General features: G+C 50.5%; 1 protein-coding gene across 1 annotated transcript in view; it reads left to right on the forward strand.

Annotated features, from left to right (window-relative positions):
* The first annotated feature begins 586 nt into the window (after positions 1-586).
* Positions 587-17,581, forward strand: part of LOC133091165 (FERM and PDZ domain-containing protein 2-like) — a 61,536-nt gene continuing 44,541 nt past the window's right edge. The window contains exons 1-8 of the mRNA XM_061190143.1: positions 587-710; positions 2,371-2,528; positions 6,616-6,637; positions 8,888-9,042; positions 10,868-11,000; positions 11,705-11,792; positions 13,544-13,670; positions 15,582-15,653. Coding sequence (XP_061046126.1) covers positions 587-710; positions 2,371-2,528; positions 6,616-6,637; positions 8,888-9,042; positions 10,868-11,000; positions 11,705-11,792; positions 13,544-13,670; positions 15,582-15,653 — 879 coding nt within the window. The remainder of the gene's footprint in view (positions 711-2,370; positions 2,529-6,615; positions 6,638-8,887; positions 9,043-10,867; positions 11,001-11,704; positions 11,793-13,543; positions 13,671-15,581; positions 15,654-17,581) is intronic.

Here is a 17,581-nt window from a genome sequence, read left to right on the forward strand (position 1 = left end):
TCACTTGCTTTCCTGTGAGTCTGCACCTTTTCAAAACACAGGGCTTACTATTCCTTCTACTGATTCTCGCCCTTCAGGCAGGTGTTGGTGATCATTAGAGACAGGGCTGGTTCTGGCACCAAATCCAACTCTGCTTGTGGCAGCCAGAGAGGAAAAGACATGAATCATGTCTGGGAGGCAAAAAAGGTTGTTTACCCACTTTCCCAGACAGAGAGGGCAGCAGGCGAGAGACATTCCCCAGACAAGGAAGCTCTCTGTGACAGCACATGCCCAGCTCAGAGGGAACCATTCTCATGGTTTGTTTGTTCATTCGTTCATTTATTGACTTAACACTTAACTGGGAGTTTATTTATTTATGTGCTCATTCACTGAGAACCAGCTGAACCCAGCCAGCCCCCAATGAACATTTCTTTAGCTTCTCCTGTGTGCCTGGCCCTGCACCCAGCCCTGGGGACACAAGCGATAAAACATGGGGCTGGTGTGCTGCAGAGGGGGCTGGACCATGCATGGGCTGACATGGCCATTGCTGGTCCAGACATGCTCCTGGACACTGCAAGGGCTCTGCCACACGTGTGTCTTTCCAGGCATGAGCCCGGCCTCTGTGACTCTGGCCAGTGCCCTGCAGGTCCGGGGCGAAGCTCTGTCTGAAGAGGAGATCTGGTCCCTCTTGTCCCTGGCTGCTGAGCGGCTCCTGGAAGACCTCCACGGTGGTAAGAGTGTGTGACTGGGGAAGCTGAGTCACAGGGAGCTGAATGTGAAGCTTCCCAAACAAACACATTTCTGGGTGCTGCTTATTGATCTGTCATCTGTCCGAGGTATTAGAATGAGTAGGCAAAGGACACCCACCCATGGAGCTGCTCTGGGAGGGCAGCTCTGTCTCTTGGACCCATGGCATGCCGCAGAGTTGGAAGAGAGTTCTTTTGCCTTGGTATTGCAACTTTTCTGGGCATGGTGTCTAGGGAGAGAGTGGCTGCAGCTCTGTGGGCCTCTCCCAACACCTGGGCAGTCTGGGCAGAATCAGAGACAGGAGGCAGGGGGCAGCTATCGGGATGGCTGGCACCCCCAAAATGGTCCCCTGCAAGATGCTGCAACAGCTAGTGTCCCATCAGGGGACAGAACCCACACACTCAGTGGTCTAAACAGGGGAGGTTAATATAAAGAATTATTCAACTCCGATAGAAAAGTAACTGTCAGATATAAGAAAACTCGACATGGCCCCCTAGGATTGAGGGTAGTACCCAGTGAGGGACAAAATTTGAAGGGAAGCCCCCTCCCCAGGTTGGGGTTCAGATCGGCTGGAGGAGCTGTGCTTGCAGCCCACGATGATGGCAAAGTTCTCTGCTTTGCCTGGACATAGCCGTCTGCAGTCACCGGACAAGCTAGGCACAGGCACTTGCCTACAGGTGACCCTCTGGGTGGGGGCGGGAGCAGGTGAGCTACAGCCCCGGGACCTAGTGCCGGCAGGAGGCCTGGAGCCCGCCGAGTCTGTATAGACCGGGTCGCGAGAATATGGTCACTTGACAAGGTCGGCCCGAGGGGTGGCCCAGGGACGTGCGTAGGAGCAGAGCGTCACTCTTACGCACAAACCGATGACCGCTCCCCCACGCCCCTCGAAACAGCAGGAGAGCCCGCCTCCCGCAATGTCTTTCCAGCGCCCTCTACTGAGAAAACTGCACATCGCGCTCGCCGTAAAAGATGCTTAAGGGAGGGAGCAGGTCTTGAAAGACGGATTTGGAGATTCGAGGCATTAAATTCATAACTGGAACAAACACTGACTGCCCGCACTCAGATGTCAGCTCCGAAGTCACACGTGCTTGGGGGCTGCCAGCCAGCCATGGAGGCTCCCCGCCAGCCATGGAGGCTCCCCATGCGGGAGATGACACATGTGCAGTCAGGGTGAGGGTCCCCGCGTGGGGAGATGAAGGGAGGCTGAGCACCTGTCCCTTCAGCTGCATCTTCTTCCTGAGTCTTCACTCCCTCTTCCTCGCCCTGGAGGTTCTGATAAACAGCTATAGTACATCCAGAAGACCAGCTACCTTGGTCCCTGGATTGGCTCCAGAGAACTCAGACTTGTGCTAATTTCCAGGTGGATCTGATCTCTCTTTACCTTTTACCTTGAGACTCTTGGGCCACCTGTGAATTTGGATGCAGCTGCTAGTTTCCCAGCTACCGCTGCAGCCACCTTTCATGACACATGCTCCTATGCCTGCACACGTCAGGGCTGAATTCCTTCCACTACATGTTTCCCCGGGTCTTGCTCACAGTTCATCCCAGAGGGGGGTTTGCAAGGCACCTGCCGGGCACAGTCCCACAGATGGCCCTCCAGATGGCAACCCTATCTCTACACCCGCGTCGCTGCCTTGGTTTCAGATTCCTCGGACTATGTGGTCTGCCCCTGGTCAGCCTTGCTTTCTGCGACTGGAAGTCTCTCCTTCCAAGACCATGTTTCTCATATAGAGGCGGCTCCTTTCAAGGCCCCTGAACTGCTACAGGGACAGAGTGATGACGAGCAGCCTGATGCATCTCAGGTAAGGCACGTGGTGTCTCTGCAGCACCCCTGGGCCTGTCCTCTGGGAAACGCCTGGTCCTAGGTCATCCCCAGCTCCCAGCTCAGCCCCAAGGAACACTGAAGCAGAATGGAGTTAAAGAATTTTATTCCCAGGCTTTCTTGCCAGTAATTTATTAGCTCTTAGATGAGGACAAGTCAACTTCTCTGAGCTCCAAGATCTACATCTGTAAAGTGGAGTTAATATGACCTAATAAATCAGCTTATTAGAAATACTCAAAAAGAAGTTTGGAAAAGTTGTAGATAAATGGTCCAGCAGCATGTAGCAAAACGGTAAAAAGGGCCCAACAAGTCCTCAACTGGAATGTATCCCAAGGCATGAGTAAAGATTGATTTGGCTGCAGTGATGTTTATTGCTGTATTGTTGACATTAGTGACAAACTGGAAACAAGCTAAATCTCCAGTGAGAGTGGACATGAAACAAGACAGCATTAAAATTAAGCTGTAGAAACTTAATGACCTGAAAAGAAATTAAATATATACATGTACAACGTGATCCTAATTGTGTACACATACATGTGCACACGCACATACACATGCCCAGAGTTCTAAAAATATGTCTCGAGTGATTATTTCTGGATGGCAACATCAGTGGTGATTTTTGTTTTTCCATGGATGTGTTTTGCTTCTGAATAGCAAAACGTTCTAGTTAAACATGATCTTCAATTTTAAAAAGAAGCATTTCTAAGGAAAGAATGATGTCAGGCAGGCACACAGTGCTGGGCAGGGCATAGTGTGTGTTTAATCATTGAGTTCTGTTCCTTTCCCTTTCATGGGAAAAGGGCAAATCTGGAATTTCCGCTCCTCTCAGGAGGCATCCTGGAATGGGAGCTGCTTTTCCTTTGGGCTTGGAGAATAGGACCTCAGTGGCTTCCGGGTTTGTCTAGTTTGGGCCCATGTCTGACTGGTTTGTCTCCAGATCAGATCACCATGGCAAAAACATGAGAGTCACCTTTGCAGTGGCCTGGGCTCTGTCACCCCACTGGCAGTTGCCCCAGCACTCCAGGCCCCTGAACCCTTTCCTACACTGCCAGATTCCAGGGGTGAATCCCTGGACTCCTGTGTTGGACACAGACTTGAGTGCCTCTCAGATTGTCCCTATTTGGGTCTCTTGGGTGATGCTCCACCCACACCAAGTTGCCTCCTACACTCTGAACTCAGCTAAGATGACACATCCTGAGCCGTGGGATCTCACTTTCTGAGCAAACACTGGAGGGGCCTGCTGATGAAACCTGAAAGTGCAGGGGAGCTAGTTTCCTATGGAGTGAAACTCCACCAATGGGAAGTGGGAGATGGGAGGGGAAGGAGAAGATAAATTCTCCCTTCTTCCTTTCTTCTTGAACTGCTTTTAGGAAAGTCTTGCTAGCCTTCCAGGGAAGTTCTGAGTGCCAAGGCTTACGCTGCTGTACTTCCTGCTGTGCTTTGTCGCTTGTTACCCGGAAGTGACCAGCATAGTGACCCCATACATCACATCTGTCCTTGCCTCCCTCCCCCTTTTCTCCTCACCCTCATTGCCCTGGGCTTACTGCTCCTGAATGAAATGTCACACTGAATCCTTGCTTCAGGCTCTGCTTTCTCCAGGACCTGAGCTAGGACAGATCTTGAGTGCTCCTGGGGTCCTTCCCCATCCTTCCCAACACTCACTGGTGAGGGACAGACATCACCCTCCTGACTGCAGCTTGGCCTCTGCTGAGTGTCTTCTGAAGATCTAGTCACTCCTTTGCTCAGAGCATCCTGGAGCTGAGCCAAGCTGGAGAAGAACATCCTTCTCCCTCTGCACATGTTCCTCCATGGAGAGGAGGGAGGGTTCCCAGAGTTCCAAGGCTCAAGGAATAGGCTGAGCTAAGAACTAGGGAAGTGTGTTGCTGAGAATCTGAGCCAGGAAGGAAAGGGTGAGTTTGAGCTGGGAGAGGGTCAATGTGGGCAGGGACTGAGTCCTTAATGGACCAAACAGCAATTTTTGTTGGTGGTTTAATTCCCTAGGCATGGCATATGGGAGTGTGGCTTAAGGAGAAGAAACCACTGGCCTTCAGCCTTATTTGTTAGGCCAGGATGCAAGGTTACCTGGCCATTCTCTCTCTTACAGCATCCCTACCACACAGTTCTATTAACTGCTGTTCTCCTCCATTCATCAGGGTCTCCTGTCTTCATCCAGTTTGGCTTGGGTCCTGTGGTAGGTGGGGTAGACAATCAGGAAAGTAGTCTCAAGGGAGGATGTGCTCAGAATCCTTCCACAGCCCTGGGCCCTTTCTGAGGTTAAGAGGATGTACTCTGACCCCTCTCCTCAGGGCAACATTCAGCTCTACCCAGCACACTGAGATGTTTCCCCCACTGCTTGGAGTGTTAGTTCTAGGTGCAGGTGGAAGGTGTGGGCAGGTCTCTAACTACAAGGCACTCATGCCACCATCACCCCATCCCGGGATCATGGAAGACATTATCAATCTATCATGATGTTCTTTCACGCTGAGCCAGGAGTTGCCTTCAGAATCCTTCTCACCACCCTTCTCCAAGGCAGCAACTACCAGTGGGCTGTATTTGGGATTTGGGATGAGGCCTGTTGTCATTGCAGCCTTAGACCCTGCGCTGGGACACTTTAAGATAGAGCCCTTGGAATCCAGGTGAGTTCCCAGGTGTGGATGGTGCCTCTGGCAGTGCTCAGGCAGCCATTCTCAGGGTCAGTTCTCTGGAAATGAGGGTGCAGCTGGTGAACTTCCCTGCAGGTGTCTAGCCTTTTATCAGAGGAGTGGTTAGCTGGTTTAGGTGTACAGTTTCGGACCAAGAAGAGGACTAATTGGCACATGTGAATTGGACACATGCCCTTGACCTAAAAATGTAAAAACCAAAACAAAACCCACTTGCATTAAACTCAGTAGATTGCTCAAGTAAAGATATGTTTTTACATATCATGCTTTGTGAATTCAACGTCTCCCTTTCAAAGTCCCAGAAATCATTTCATGAAGAGAAAAATCTTAAGGGAAATGCACCTTGTCAGTTATAATAAAAGCCTAATAATAATAGTAATGATAATAATAATAATAATAAACATTTATTGAAGATTTAGTACGATCCAGAGGTGACAAAGCCAAGTGGCTCAAGGCAGGTGCTCTGGTACCTGGGATCAAGTTTAGGCTTTAGGTCTTATTTGGGCAAATTCCCTAACTTGTCTTTGCTTTAGTTTCCTCCTCTGTGAAATGGGGAAAATTAAATACATACTTCACAGGATGGTGGTGAGGACTAAATAAATTAATATAAGTAAAAGACTTAGAGAAAGGCTTAGTCTGTTATAAGTGCTCTCTGACTAATAATAATAAAAACAATAATGAATATTATTATTACCGTGTCCAGGTCCTCTTTACTCAATCCTCAGAAGTTTTCAGGCAGAATATTCACTTTAAAGATGACGAAACTGAGGCTCAGGGTAGTCAGATAATGCTCTTCTGTTACACCATGTTGCTTTCTGACAACATACGACGCTTTTTAATCAGGCTGAACCGTAGTGTGTCATGTAGAGACAGTTTTGGCTACAAGAAACAGAAAGCCTAAAATACAGCTGCTGGAACCATACATATAGTTATTTATGTAACAAGAAGTCAAGAGATTGGTCAGAAGCTTGGTAAATGTCATCAAGGATCTAGGCTGTATATTTCCAATCTATCCTCCTTAGCTGTTGACTTTTTGTCTTTATGCTTATTGCCTCATGGTCATAAGATGGCTGCCATGATTCCATGTATCACATCAGTGTTCAAGACAGAAACAGGGGGGAAAGGATGGGACCAGCCACATGTGTTCCTGTTGACAGTAAAGAACAAACTTTTTCAGAAGCCCCCTAACAGACTTACTTCACATCTTTCACAAAAATTGAGTGTCATGGTCACTGAGACTTTCAGCCTCTAGAGTAGGATGCAGCAAAGTTTAAGGGAGTTGCAGATGGTTGTTCAGCTAGCCAGCCAACAGTGTCTGCCACATGTGGAAATGAATTGTACCTTGTTTACAGGACCATGGAATAACAGAGGTGACAAATCTAATCATGTGCTTTTTCTCTTGGGCAGATGCACGTCTATTCTTTGGGAATGACCCTCTACTGGTCAGCAGGGTTTCACATTCCACCAAATCAGGTCTGTGAACAAGATATTCAAAGTCTTGCCAGGTCATGTCTTTGGATTTATTTAGTTTTTTCCCAGGGCAGGGACCACATCTGTTGAGCTATGTGCCACCACTCTGTACTCCTAGGTTCTGGGAAGGATTACCAGTCGATTAAAGAGCTGCTCCTGCTGCGTACAGAAAGAACCTCAGAATCCTACTCAACTTGGCACTCCAGGCAGACACAATTTGGGATTGGCAAGCAAGATAAGAACTTATTTGCCACTCCAGTCCAGAGGAAGTAGGAAGCGAGAGGATTTTATAGATACTGAAGATACCAATTTATAAAAAAGTCTTTAAAGCAGCCCTTGCTGAAGTGAGATGCTTCCATGAAAAAGGGTTCTGTGCTCAGTCGATTTGGGAAAATGTCCCTACAATGTCTTCTTCTTGAAGATTTGTCAGAGTAGTTTATTAAAGACTCTGAGAAGGCTTAAAGCACAGAAACTTTTAAACTTTATCATAGCATTTTACAAAATTTTTGACTACAGGATGCGTATGTGTGTGTTTGTGTGTATGCGTAAATTTTCATCTGACACTATAAGAATTCCGTAGAAACCAGTGTAACAAGAACGTACACTGGAGAACTCTGTCCAGCCTGTTTGCCTTATTTCTTTCCTCCCTACCCCCCTTTCCTTCCTTCCTAACCTCCTTCCTTCCTTTCTTCCATCTCACCCTTGCCCTCTCCAATTAAACATCCCAGTGTTTCCGTCTCCTTCTGAAAAGGGACCTGCCCATGTCCCTCTCCTGTGGAATCTTTCACGGCTCCCCACTCCCCACGGGGTTGCATTCCACTTCTCAGCAGAGCATACCTGGAGCCCAGAATTGGTTCCTACCTGTGACCCTGGTTCCTCTCTGATACTCTGCCATAATCAGGGATGGCTTAGTGGGCGTGTGGCCTGTGTAATAGCACAGGGCCCTGCACTTAAAAGGGCCCCCCACTTGATTCAGTGCTCTGCATTAAAGTTCTTAACAATTTTGACCAAGGGGCCCTGCATTGTCCTTTTGCCCTGGCCCTGGTCCTGCCCATAGCCTCGTTCCTTCTAGACACATGCCAACATTTGCCCACACTGCTCCCTCTGTCTGTGGCTCACTCCCCAGCCTTTCTCCTGGCCAGCCCCAGTGTGCTTTTTGAGATTTAGTTCAAGTTCTTTCCCCAGCTCCCTCCTCCCTCCCCAGACTGGGTTAGGCCCCTTCCTCCGTGTTATGACCATGACGTATGTTTCTGAGACCAAAGCCCTTATCACCCTGTACTGTCGTTGTCTCTTTAAGTGACCATCTTCCTCATTAGACTTTACACCTCTTGAAGGCTGGGACTGTCTCCCACCTTATACTGCAAGTAGCCACGCAGTCCCGGCACATAAGAGGTCCTCTGATGTGCTATATGAGCGTGGGACTCAGTAGCCTGGTTACACATGAAGATAGGCATTCACAACTCATGCTCCGTGGCAGGAAATGGTAGTGCAGTCTTCATCTGGAAAGTAACTTACAGTATGGGTGAGGGTGAGAAAACACCTGAGAGTGAGTATGAATTTGAGACCTTCCCCATATAAATGATGGTCATTCAAATACATGAGGGAAGTGTTTAATAAGATAACTATTTTTTCTTTTGCTTGATGTGTACATGTGACATAAAGTTCAATCAATGATTATTGACCTTACACTGACCACTGGAGATTCCAAAGTGAAAAAGCCACAGTCCTTGTGGTCCTGGAGCTCACACTCTAGGGGAAAGGCCCAGTGAGAGCCACCTAAATAATTAGAGAAAATGTCAAGCTGGCCAGGTGAATGTGAGTTAAAGGCTGACCTGGTTTGATCTGGGTGCTTGGCATAGGCAGAAATCCATTTTGTCAAGCACCTATTTTTCGTAGGCATTTCAAGGATGTGTCTGGGCTCCCCGCGCCCGGAAGGACGTTCCAGATTAGAAAGCAGCAAACTACACACAGCTGGTGCAGAGATAATTGCTCCACATTTTGTGGCCTCAGTGATGTAGCCGTTTAGCCTCCCTAAACTCCCCAGAAGGAGTGGGCATCTATCTAGTTAATGAGAACATCCGTTCTTAGTTGTCTCCATGGCACACCTGACAAGGCACTGGCCTCAGGGGCTGCGGCTCTGGAGGCTTCTCACGTGGCTGCCCCACTCTCCAGCCCCTGCAGCTCTGCGAGCCCCTGCACTCCATTCTGCTGACCATGTGCGAAGACCAGCCTGGCAGGCGGCTACCGCTGCAGTCCATCCTGGAAGCTTGTCGGATTCATTGGGAAGAAGTGGCTGTCCACCCAGCCTCTGCCAGTCTCCACGTCAGACAGCTGGTCGGCTTGGTTCTGGGCACCATCTCCGAGGTCAGTGTAGATCTGCGCTTTCCAAGCCAGGGGCCGCTCGCTAGCCACGTGTGGCTGTTGAAGTTCAAATGAGCTAAGTCATAGTTCATTGAAAGGAAATAAAACATTCAGTTCCTCAGTCACACCGACCACACTTAAGTGCTCAGTAGCCGCTTGTAGCTGGCGAGGACCATACTGGACAGGACAGATCTAGAACATTCCTGTTACTGCAGTTCTATCGGGCAGTGCTGGTGAAGACCTTTGAGCGAGCCTAGATTTCTAATGTGGCTAAGACCCTTGAGATCCTTGAAAGAGCCTCTTTTCATAAAAACAGTCATGTTTATGACCCATGAGTTAGCTTATCAAAATTCAACTCTAGGCCTTGCCCGAGAAGCCTTCCCTGACTTTGCCTACGTCGTCCCTGGCCACTCCCTCCCCTCTGCCATCTTGTACCTGCACAGGGTCCCCTTGCTGTGCTTGTACATGGTGCTGCTTGCTGCCCCGTGCACTCGCCAGTGCCTAGCAAGGGGTCTGGCACATAGTGAGCATTTGGCTTAGGCTGGGTTTCCTTGAAGCAAAGCCAGAGGCGGGCATTCTTGTGCAGGTTAGCTATTGGGGAAGTACTCCCAGCAGAGGGAGTGATGGAAGGATGGGGGACAAGCCGAGTAAGGAGGTGGTCTCAGGAGGAGACAGCCTCAACCTGATCCCACAGGGAGCTCCAGAGCAGGAATTGCACCAGCCTTGGTCCCCCTTGAGGCCAGGACAGAGCTGGGACTCGGGTGAGGCAAGTGAGGTGTTCACTGGGCAGCACTGCGCTTGTCCAGGGGCGTGTTGGAGAATTGAGACAGGGGCCATGTGGATGGAGAGGAGGGGATGGCTGTGGAGATGCTGCCCACAGTCAATCAGAAAAGGCCTCTCCCAGGAATTCCCTAGCGGTCCAGTGGTTAGGACTTTGTGCTTCCACTGCAGGGGGCACAGGTTCGATCTCTGGTCGGGGAACTAAGATCCGGAAAGCTGTGTGGGTGGCCAAAAAAAAAAAGAAAAAGAAAAAGAAAGAAAAAAAATAAAAGAAAATGCCTCTCCCATCTTGTCCTCCTTCTTGGACCCCTTCTCTCTTGGCGTGTAAACATGTTGCTCCTGTTCATTGAGCCAGAGGATTTGGAGGGGACGTAGGAGGTCCATGTATTCGAAGGACACTAGAGCCTACCATCCATTGATATGTCGTTGTCCCCTGATGGACATTGTGATGATCTGCAGCATTGCCATCGGGAAATCATAAAGTGATTTCGATCAGGGACCTGTGAAGTGATTTCCACCGCTTATTCGACCCTCACTGGGGCACTGAACTCAGTAAGCTACAGGGGTGCGTTAAGCACACAGTGAGGTTGTGGGAGAGAGACAAGCAAGCAAACTTGCTGTAACATGGTGGAATAGAGGCAGATGTGAGTAAAGTGACGAGGGGAGGTGATGAGAGGACATTCCTATCTGCAGATATGGAGAGGGCAGAGGTGGAGAGGGTTAGAAGTAGAGAGGATGTAGCTCTGGGCCTTGGAAGCACAGGAGAGATCATCAGGGAGACCCTGGCCCGTGGAGGGGGCGTGTGAGCGAAGGCACAGATGTGCATGAGTATGCAGGTGTTGGGGGGTGGGGGTGAGTGAACCACCTCTAGGCTGTGTGGCTGGTACACACAGACCTCGCTCTGGTTGCTACGTGCTCACTGTTGGGCTCCCACTGTGCAGGACAGACCCTTCCACACTGACTCAAACCGATAGCCAGGTTGTATGCGTCTGTGTAAATGTCCCCTCTTGACCTTGGGATGCGGATGTGTGATGCACTTGACCTTCAGGTGGAGAGGAGGGCTGTGGAGGAAAGCTTGTCCGGGCAGCGGGACAGAAGCTACCTGCTCAGGAACAGGCTGCAGCAGGCCAGCTGTGAGAGCCGGGCAGCGAGGGCCCCGGGGTGTCTGCATCCCTGCAGAGGTGGGTATGGCGCCCTGAGCATTCCCTGGGTGGGCTGATGGTACCCACTCTGTTGTTTCCTGGCCCCTGTGGGCCTGATGTCCATGCTGTGGAGGCAGACAAAGCCCGTGCAAACCCCTCTCTTCCAGGAAGCCCCTGAAGAGAAGGGGCTGAGCTTAGGACTCGCCTGTGTCCTGAGGAAAACTTCATTTGGAGATGTAATTTAGCAGAGTTATTTATGTCGAACGTAAACTCTTTTTTAAAATTGATAAAAACAAATTTAAACAAACGACATGAAAAAAATTTCCCTTTAATTGATTTCTAGGTGGAGTGAAAGAAAAAGCAATTTGTGAAAGAGTGTTTTTGTTGTTGCTCTAGGTGTGTTAGAAGAATGGCCTTTAGAGTAATCTTCAAATCTTCCACCGTTCTCTGCTTTTCAATTTGAGATTTAAAAAAAAATTAATTTACTGTTTGTTGTCCATAAAATAAGGTTCTCTTTGTTGTTAGGCTTCATCTTTCCTCCTAAAAACTCCCCCAACCCTCTGTAACTGTTATTTCCATTTCCATTTTTCACATGAGGAAAGAGACTCAGAAAGGTCAAGTAACTTTGTCAACGGCACACAGCTAGTAAGTGGTGATGCTGATATACACACCCTAGGTTGCTTAATTCAAGAAAGCCATGCTCTTTGCCTCTGCTCATGCCCTCCACCATGCTCTTTGGTTAGTTTCAGAGAGAAGCACAGAGACTCAGAGCTCCCTGGAGCCCAGACTGAGCGCCTCAGCACACAGTTGCTGCAGCCTCTCTGTGAACAGGTAAGCAGCAAGGTGTACGGGGCTGTGAACTTGGTGTGGGACGTTGGTGTGGGACCTGCTGTACCCTGCTTCTTTCTTCTGATTATTGAGAAGTCTGTTGCTTTTCCAGAAAAAGCTGACCCTATTGCATTGGCAGGTGAAAAAGCCACATTTAAGCAGATATGAAGCCAAGGTGATGAGGGGCCTGATGGCAGCTATGGTGTCAGGGCATTCTGTCTCCTCTGGGAACCAAGTTCAGGCTCAGTTATGGAACAACATGCTTCTGTTGTTGTTGTGATTATCTATATCACATGAGGCTGCGTAACAAACAGCCACAAAACACAGCGAATAAAAACAATGATTTATTTAGCTTTTGATTCTGTGAGTTAGGAATTTAGGCTGTGCTCAGCTGGGAGGTTCTTCTGGACTCTGCAGGGTACTCTTGTGCATCTGTGATCAGCTGCACCTCAGCTGGGCAGCTTCGCTTCTGGGGGATGGCTGGCTGTTGTCTAGGCAAGCCCTGGCTCTTCACCACAGGCTAGCTAGCCTGGGATTGTCCTCATGACGATGGCAGAGTTGAGGTCAAGAGAGGGAAGGCAGGAAGGAGAAAAGGGAGGAGGGAGGGAGGGAGAGAGAGAGAGAGGTATCTCCACAGAACCTCCAGAACTAGCCCTAGCCCTCACTACTTCCACCTCATTCTACTGGCCGAAGAAAGCTATAGGTCAGCCCAAATTCAAGGAGTGGGGAACAGACTCTACCTCCTGATGGGAGGTGGGTCAAAGTCCCACGGTTAAGGGCATGGATCAGGGAGAAGAATTGTGGCTATTTTCAAAATCAGTCTAACAAACCTGCTTGAAACCCACATGGGCCCATATCTTCCTGGACCTGGAACATTATGCATTTTAAAACTTTATTTATATACATCTTGATTCATTGTCCCTCCACGGATCAGCCAAGGGCTGTAGCCAGCTTGATGTCAAATACACAGCTGGGGCCTTGGCAGGAGGCTGCAGAGTTCACCTCAAAATGCTTTTTCCTCTATTTAATACTCTATTTGTGGGACTTCCCTGGTGGCACAGTGGTTAAGAATCCACCTGCCAATTCAGGGGACACGGGTTTGAGCCCTGGTCCGGGAAGATCCCACATGCTGCGGAGCAACTAAGCCCACGTGCCACAACTACTGAAACCCACGTGCCTAGAGCCTGTGCTCTGCAACAAGAGAAGCCACCGTGATGAGAAGCCTGCGTGCCGCAACGAGGAGTAGCCCCTGCTCACCTCAACTAGAGAAAGCCCATGTGCAGCAACAAAGACCCAATGCAGCCAAAAATAAATAAACAAAACAAAACTCTATTTGCTATTTTCCCAATGAAAATCGCTTTTTTTTTTTTTTTCTGATTCCATAAACAATGTGTGTTTATCGTTGAAACATTTTGAACAATAGATAGAATTCTAGGCAGGAAAGTCAGAACCCTCTGCAGCCCCATCGTCCTGTGTTCAGGACCTGGGGTCACGGGCCCGGCCTGTCCTGAGCTCAGTGAGCAGAGGCAGGGTCAAAGTGGGGTGAGGAAGAGACGGACTGCATCCTTGTACCTCAAAACAACCCCTGTGGCTCTGCAGCCCTAACTTCTCTGGGCCTCAGCCTCCTCATTGACAAAGCGGATATAACTCGTGGGGCGAAGGGGCAGTAGTGGGTACACATGTGTGTGGGGGCTTTTGCTAGATGGAAGCTGTTTCCACTGTTAACTGTTGCTCCTTCTCTGACCTCTGGCCAGCGTTCTTCCAGCTGAAGTTCCCCCAGATCTTCAGGAAGGCCGACGGCTCAGCTCTGGTTCTGCTCTCCCAGAAAACTCACGGCTAGCAACTCCTTCTGGAAAGGGTTTCCTGCAAAGAAAGGGAAAGGTGAGCAGAGAGGACCAAAGGGCACTCCCAAGAGAGGTGTGAGCAAGGAGCCGTGTGTGGCTGACACAGCAGCTGAAAATGGGCAGGGTCCTGCCGGGGGTCGGGGGGTGCAGCTTCCCCGGGCTGAGATTTACAGAGAACTGGACTAAAATCATCCTGAACTTTGAAATTCAGGGCAATAGGTGTTACTGAGTGGCCTTGCTGTAGACTCTGTGTAGGACAGAAGGTTGAAGATGCCAGGTCCCAGCGTTCAGGAAGTTCACAGCCGTTGGCATGGATGGTGGCAGAACAAAGGAGGTGGTAAGAGAGCTGACAAGGCTGAATGTACTTGGAAAGGGCCTTCTGAACAGGTGACATGTGGGAGCAAAGGAATGGGTGGGACAGTCAGGGAGAGAGATTCTCCAGGTTGGTTGGCACATAGGGCAGTAGGGGTTGGACGAGTGTGGGGAGTCGGGGCTCAAGAGTAGCCAGGCCAGCCTGCCCCAGCCTGGGAGTCCATGACGACAGGAGGGACCATGTTGGGTGACCCCTGCTCGTGGTTCCGGGGACCCCTGACTCCTGGCAGGCAGGCTGGTCTCTGCTGAGGGGCCGGCTTGCTACACCTGTGCTGCAGGTTGAAATCAAGGATGGTCGCAGGATAACACCTTCTGCCAGAAACAGCTCTGGCACCAGCGGTCAGAGCCACTTCCGGTGTTTAGATAAAAAGCATCCCTTCCTCGATGCATGATACTGACATCAGCTGAAAAACTGTTTTAATACCCACACAAGCCCACAGTGACCATGGGGATCAGTGCCCCTGGATCTGTGACGAGCCCCTCCCAAGCAGGCTGTTCACTGAGGAGGCTGTCCCTGCCAGGCCTTCTGTCTGAGCATCAGGAGCCCTTTGGGAACATCAGACCCAGATGCCCCCAGAAGGCCTTGTCTGCCTGTCTGTCTGTTGCAGAGAGATTTGCTTAATGTGCTCAACTAATTAGGGATGAGCTGAGCTCGGGGCAGCCTCAGGGCATCCTCTCCTCTGTGGCCCTGGTGCCACACTCCCCTCCAGCCCCTGCTGCCCTCCAAGGCCACTCTCAGGTCCTCATGAGCTTGGAGGGGGAGGGACGGACCGGCATCAAGGAGGCCTTGTTATCTTCTTTGGCTTTTCTTCATAACCACTGACTAAAGGTGCTTCTGAGGGACACCCTGGCTGGATGTTTGGCCTCTTGAGACAGAAGTCTTGCCAGGTACCCATGCGGGACACATTAGAAGGCCCACCCAATCCTATCACTCACTGCTGTTAGATTTGGGTGAGTTTCTTAACCTCTTGGAGCCTCGACTTCCTGCCAAATGGGTTGAGAATGTGCACCCCATAGGGTGCACATTCTCAGCCCATTTTAGATGGCTGGGTCTAAATAATGGTGGCATTAAAGCACTTCCTGCATCACAAGTGTGCTACAAACATGAAGTATTGTGAAACTGAGAATAGCTCTTCATGCACACTACTGATTCAACATCCAGAGCTGGAAAAACGTTTCATCGAATCTAAATCTAAAGGTATCTTCGTTTTCGAAAAATCTTGTTGCATATAATATATATTTATTTTGAGACATATAAAAGACTATGTGATCATGCATGAATTATGATGCTGAGAATGAAGTGGACACCTAACTGAAGAGTTAGAACATCGCCAAAACCACACCCTCTTGTAAGACATCTGCTCTGAGATGCCCAGCCTACCTAGGGCCTCAGCACAGTTGAGCTCCATTTCATTGAAACCTGCTTGCTGCTGGCTCTGGGCAAGGGAGTGCTGCTAGTGGGCAGGGGGAAGTGAGGCCATGGGAAAAGCCCAGTTCTGGAGCTGGGGGTCCAGCTCCGTGGAACTTGACTTTGATTTCTCTCCTCTACCGTGAGTGACTCTGCGTGTTTCTTCAGTTCTCCAGGCCGGAGTTCGTCCTGCTGGCTGGAGAGGCCCCGGTGATCTTGTATCTGCCTGGAACAATTGTGGTAACTGCTGGGTTAGACTGGGTAGGGCTGGAGGTTGGTGAGGGAAGTGACCAGCTGGGCAGGCCACAAGGCTGACTGAGCTCTGAGGGGCTCACTGTCTCCTCCAGGCACCTGCCAGCCCTCGCCAAGTCACACTCCTACTTCATGTCCTTTCTTCAGCATCCTCTTCCCCTTTAAGAGGAACCCTCTGTGACTTCTGACGAAGTCCTGATTGTCCTTCCAGACGAGCTCTGCCTTCTTCTTCCCATTCAGTCAGGAAATATTCTTGAAGCAGCTAGTAGGTACCAGGCACTACTCCAGACCCTAGATCTCCGATATGAACAAAGCAGAGTCCTTTTCACGTAGAGCTTGCTTTCTAGCATTTAAGCATTTGTCTGTTTTCTGGGGAGGAAAAGCCAGTTTCCCTTCCCTTGGCTCTGCTGTCCCAGCTCAGGCGGACCTGGACTGGGGGTGAGTGACAGGCTTGTCCCTCCTGAGGCCCAAGGAAAGAGCTGTGGTGCTGTCGGCCCAGAGTGGGTACAGCCATTGCCATGCCCTGCTCTGAGATGCCTGACTGCGACCCTTCCTGAACCAGCCCCCGGCGAGGAGGGGAGGGATGGTGGAATATATAAGCCGGGAGCTGCCCTAGGTGGAAGGTGGCAGAGGTTGCAGGGTAGGGAGTGGGAGGCAGAGACTGGACTGGGCCTGGGGCACCAGGGAACAGAGGAGTTGGCAGCCAGACCCCATTACCAGAGGTGGGGAGGCAGGATCACTGTGAACCCAAGCTCCTTGTGTGTGCTCCAATGGGACATCACTTAGAAAACACACATTCAAGGATACAATTATTACACATTTCAAGAGGGCAACTGCAGAGCATTAAACAAGCACCGGGTGCTTCAGAGCACCTTCCATACCCTCCCCACCGCGGCATGCGCACATGTGGTAAACAACCCCCCCAGGGGACACAGGTGTGCAGGATGGGCAGGAACCGGGGTGGCTTAGAGTGTGCCATGTAGTCAGCCCTGCCTGGGATCATGGGAGAGCTCTCCCTTCCACAGGGTCCTCAGACCTGCACTGGCCCCTGGGGTGTGGGGCTGCCCCTGGATGTAGGATGGTCATGGTGTGGTGGCAAGCATGGTGTCAATGGCACTAAAGCCAGCTGTGGTATCCATCCATGACTGTCTTTTAATGAGGACATTCTGAGGAGGTCTGGGCCAGGCCTCAGTCTAGGCTTTGGGGCACAGGGGATACTCAGCCCCCATCCTTAGGGAGGCTGGGCCCCTGAGCAGAAAGCCTCAGGGGAGCAGAGAAGGGAGAGGGTGGCTTGACCCTCCAGGCCACAGACAAGAGGTCTTGAGCCTGATCTGGGAGACTCATAGGAATTTGCCATGTGGGGAGGGAAGGGAAGAGCATTCCAGGCAGCGGGCAGTATGTGCAGAGACTCAGGCAGACAAGATTTTGTGGCGGCAGAAGATGGGCTGTTCTGGGCGGCTGAGCCCAGGCGACAGTGGTTAGGGTGGGGCTACAGAGGCCGATGAATCTGGAATTAATCTGAGCAGGGTGAAGGGACAGAAGGCACATCTTTGGATGCGGCTCTGCTCATCAATTTCTCGGTTCACAGTAATCACCTTAGCGCCAGCCCTCTCTCTTCCTTGGATCTGTGCCCACCCAAATTCTCTCTGCTGTGCTCTGTGAAGGCCTGGGGGTCAGTATCAGGTTGCCCAGCACTCCTGGGGGTGTACGATTCACCACTGTGGTCCTGGGCAGTCCTCTCGAGAAGCAGAGCCCAAGGGGCAGCCAGGATTTCTGCAGGGGAGAGATCTGTTACATGTGGCTCCCCAGCCTTCCTGGCCCCTGCAGAGGCTGGCAGAGAGCACGGATCTGAGTCTGGTTCTGCCTTTTACTAACTGTGCAATTCTGGGCAAGTCCCTTACCGTCTGTGAGCCTTG

Source organism: Eubalaena glacialis, chromosome 1 (genome assembly GCF_028564815.1).
Source record: "Eubalaena glacialis isolate mEubGla1 chromosome 1, mEubGla1.1.hap2.+ XY, whole genome shotgun sequence".
NCBI lineage: Eukaryota > Metazoa > Chordata > Mammalia > Artiodactyla > Balaenidae > Eubalaena > Eubalaena glacialis.